The following is a 2979-nucleotide window of genomic DNA, read 5'->3' as shown; positions in this document are numbered from 1 at the left end:
CGCCGCCGGCCCGCGCCGGCCGCTCAACCTGGACTCCGCTCTGGCCGCGCTGCGCAAGGAGATGGTGAGTCGGTGGGGGCCTCTGCGCGAGGGGCTGCGGCTGCGGCTGGGCGGAGCGCAGAGGCGCGGGCCTGGGATGGGGGCCTAGGTCTCGAGGCGGTTGAGTCCAGCAATTAGAAACAGCAGCGCATGGCAGGACTTAACGGGTATGTTTTCATGTGTTACTCATGTTCATCTCATCCTACTGGGTGGGTGTGTTACCCCATTTCCCAGGTGAGGAAGGCACAGGGACTAAAGTTTCTCATCTTGCAGCTGTTTTTTGTTGTCCCAAAAACTTGCACTTAGGAAGGTGCAGGAAAATTGACTAGAGTTGTGGCCTGGGTTGGGGGCCTTGGATTGCAGAAGGGAGGGCTCAGGGTGGCCTGGACCCCAGCTCCAACCCACTGTCAGTTGCCTGCAGGTGGGTCTGCGGCAGCTGGACATGTCCCTGCTGTGCCAGTTGTGGGGCTTGTACGAGTCAATCCAGGACTACAAGCATCTGTGCCAAGACCTGAGTTTATGCCAAGACCTGTCGTCCTCCCTGCACTCGGACAGCTCTTACCCACCCGACGCCGGCCTGTCCGATGATGATGAGCCGCCTGATGCCAACCTGCCCCCAGACCCACCACCCCTCACTGTACCCCAGACACACAATGCCCGGGACCAGTGGCTGCAGGACGCCTTCCACATCAGCCTCTGAAGATCTGGAGTCGGTGGGGATGCAATGCACCCAAGCAAAAGGCTCAAAACTCACCCTTTCCGCAATCCTCAGACGACAGTGCCTGCTCTTCCACCGGTACCACCTCACCTTACCTCTCAGGAGGGCAAGGCGTGTGCTCCTCAGGCAAAACTGGCAGCCCCCCTCCTGCTTAGCGGGCACTGGGTGGGCTCCTAGGTTGCACCTCTGCCATGGCCCTGGGCCTCCACTTCTCCCACACACGAGCACCCCCAGCTTGGCCAACCCTCAATCGGGCAGTGGGGCCCACGGCATCTTGCATCTCCTTGGCGTCTCTGGGCCTGGGATGAGTGCCGGGCTCCCATCTGTTCTTCACCTTTTGCTGCTCTTGGCAGCTCCTGGCTCAGGGGCATCCCACCTCCCTCCCTGGGTTCCAGCGTCCTGGATGAGGACTCCAGGACTCACCCCTGTACCCAGCCACGGCGGTAAAAGGCTAGGGCCCCATCCTGGATATTTAAATTTAGGGGCCAGCCTTCTGGGCGCGAAAATAAATGTTCTCTTGGCATTGTGTTCTGACTGCCTTATTCTGGGGGCGGGAATACAATATAGATAGCGGTTTCTGGCAAGTGCGGGCCGCGCTCCGCCGGCAGGTGGCGCCCGCGACCCCGCCGAGTAAAAGCCCTTAACCCCGGGCGGGATGTGAACTCTCCCGGGGCGGGCCTGGGAGCGTTCCCGGGTGGCCGAGCCTGGCTCCGCAGCTGTGTGACTGCGGTCGAGTCACTTCCCCTCTCGGACAGGCGGCCTGGGAGCCCAGCCCCCTTCCTACTGGCTTTGGGCTTTTCTGGCCGGCCGGGAAGGAAGGAGAAGGAGCCGCCCATCTTGAGGAGCGAAACTTTCCACCTCGAGTGGGGGCGGAGTTGGGGCGGCACAGGAAATGGGTGGGCCGTCAGACTGAGGGGCCCCTCGGCGGGAGAGGGGGAGGCGCCTCCAGGAAGGGCCGGGGACCTAGGTCCTAGGGATGGAGGGAAAGAGCTCCCCAAGGGCCAAGCGAGCCTGGAAAGGGAGACGGCGCACGGCCGAGCTTGGGTGCTGGAGACTCAGTGGCGGCGCGCAGTGATTGGGGTCCCTGACCCCCCATCGCGCACTTGAGTCTCACATCGGCCGCCCTGGCCCCCCGCCCCCCGCTTGTATGTAAAGGGCTCCCTTCTTCAGAGGAGACGTTTCCAAGGACCACACCACTGGGACTAGGAGTCAAACTGGGTGTCAAGGTGGCCAGGAGACACCTGCAAGTTCACGAGGTTGCACACTCAGGCACACAGGCAGCGTCTGCCCTGCCCTGCCCTGCAGTAAGTTACCTGTCTCCTGGAGATGTTACCCAACTGGCATTCCTGGCACACCAGGGTCCCGTTCAAATCCAGTACAGGTACTTAGCGAGCACAGGATTAAGGTGTATTGACAAAGCTTGCAGAGCGCAGTCTGGGAGGGAAGGAGCTGAAGTGTTGCCCCGGGATAGTTGTCTGACTCGGCCTGACACCTGCAGACGTTCATTACCCTGTGCAGCGGGTGGGTAGGCGATAAGGCTCTAATCTAGGTGTTAAAGCAGCAGCCAACACCCGCCCAGCTAGGCTTCCGGGGCAGCAGAGTAAACAGATACGCGTGCTCGAAAACTTTAAGGGACTTCTTGTACGGAGGCCGGCAAAATCAGCCAGATTTGTGCTTTCTCTCAATGACGACTCTATAAAGGACGGGACTATAATTATCCCCATTTAGCAGTCCTTAAAACTAAGGCTCAGAACATCCATGATTGGAAGTCAGGATTTGGGACTGTCTTCTCTCTTGATAGCTGAGGAGTCAAATTATGAAAGCGGGGGGGGGGGGGATGGCTGTTGCCACAGGTAGGGCCGTCGAGGTGGTCCCTGACTCTGCTTTCTGCTGATGCAGATGTGGGTGGCAGCGAAAGTCCGCTGCCCTTGTTGAGGACACTTGGCTCGGGCAGACGCTCTGGAGGACCCTAAGCAAGTCCCTTCCCCTCTCTTAGTCTCACTTGTCCTAGCCTGTGCAATGGGGTCACGAGTATGAAAGGGCTGTGGACAGGAAGGGAGGCGGCCCGGGTAGCCCTCTCCAGGGCGGCGCCAAGCTACCGGTCGCCTGCTCTCGCTTGCCCGCTCTCAGGGCCTGCGAGCCCCGCCCCCGCCTCGAGCGCCCGGCGGGCTGCGGGTGCACGGAGCTGGCCCCGGGGCGCTGGTCCCAGCGGGAGGCCCCGG

The 2979-nt window shown here is 61.1% G+C and overlaps 1 protein-coding gene across 1 annotated transcript in view; it reads left to right on the top strand.

Moving 5' to 3' along the window:
• Positions 1-1285, top strand: part of Fam89b (family with sequence similarity 89, member B) — a gene marked incomplete in the record, with an annotated part of 2770 nt that extends 1485 nt beyond the window's left edge. The window contains 2 exon segments of the mRNA XM_013513869.1: positions 1-64; positions 461-1285. Coding sequence (XP_013369323.1) covers positions 1-64; positions 461-739 — 343 coding nt within the window.
• Positions 1286-2979: the final 1694 nt, after the last annotated feature.

This window comes from Chinchilla lanigera, unplaced genomic scaffold, assembly GCF_000276665.1.
Source record: "Chinchilla lanigera isolate Chin_1 unplaced genomic scaffold, ChiLan1.0 scaffold00021, whole genome shotgun sequence".
Taxonomy (NCBI): Eukaryota; Metazoa; Chordata; class Mammalia; order Rodentia; family Chinchillidae; genus Chinchilla; species Chinchilla lanigera.
The sequence above is the reverse complement of the archived record's forward strand: the minus strand, read 5'-3'. Positions and strand labels throughout refer to the sequence as shown.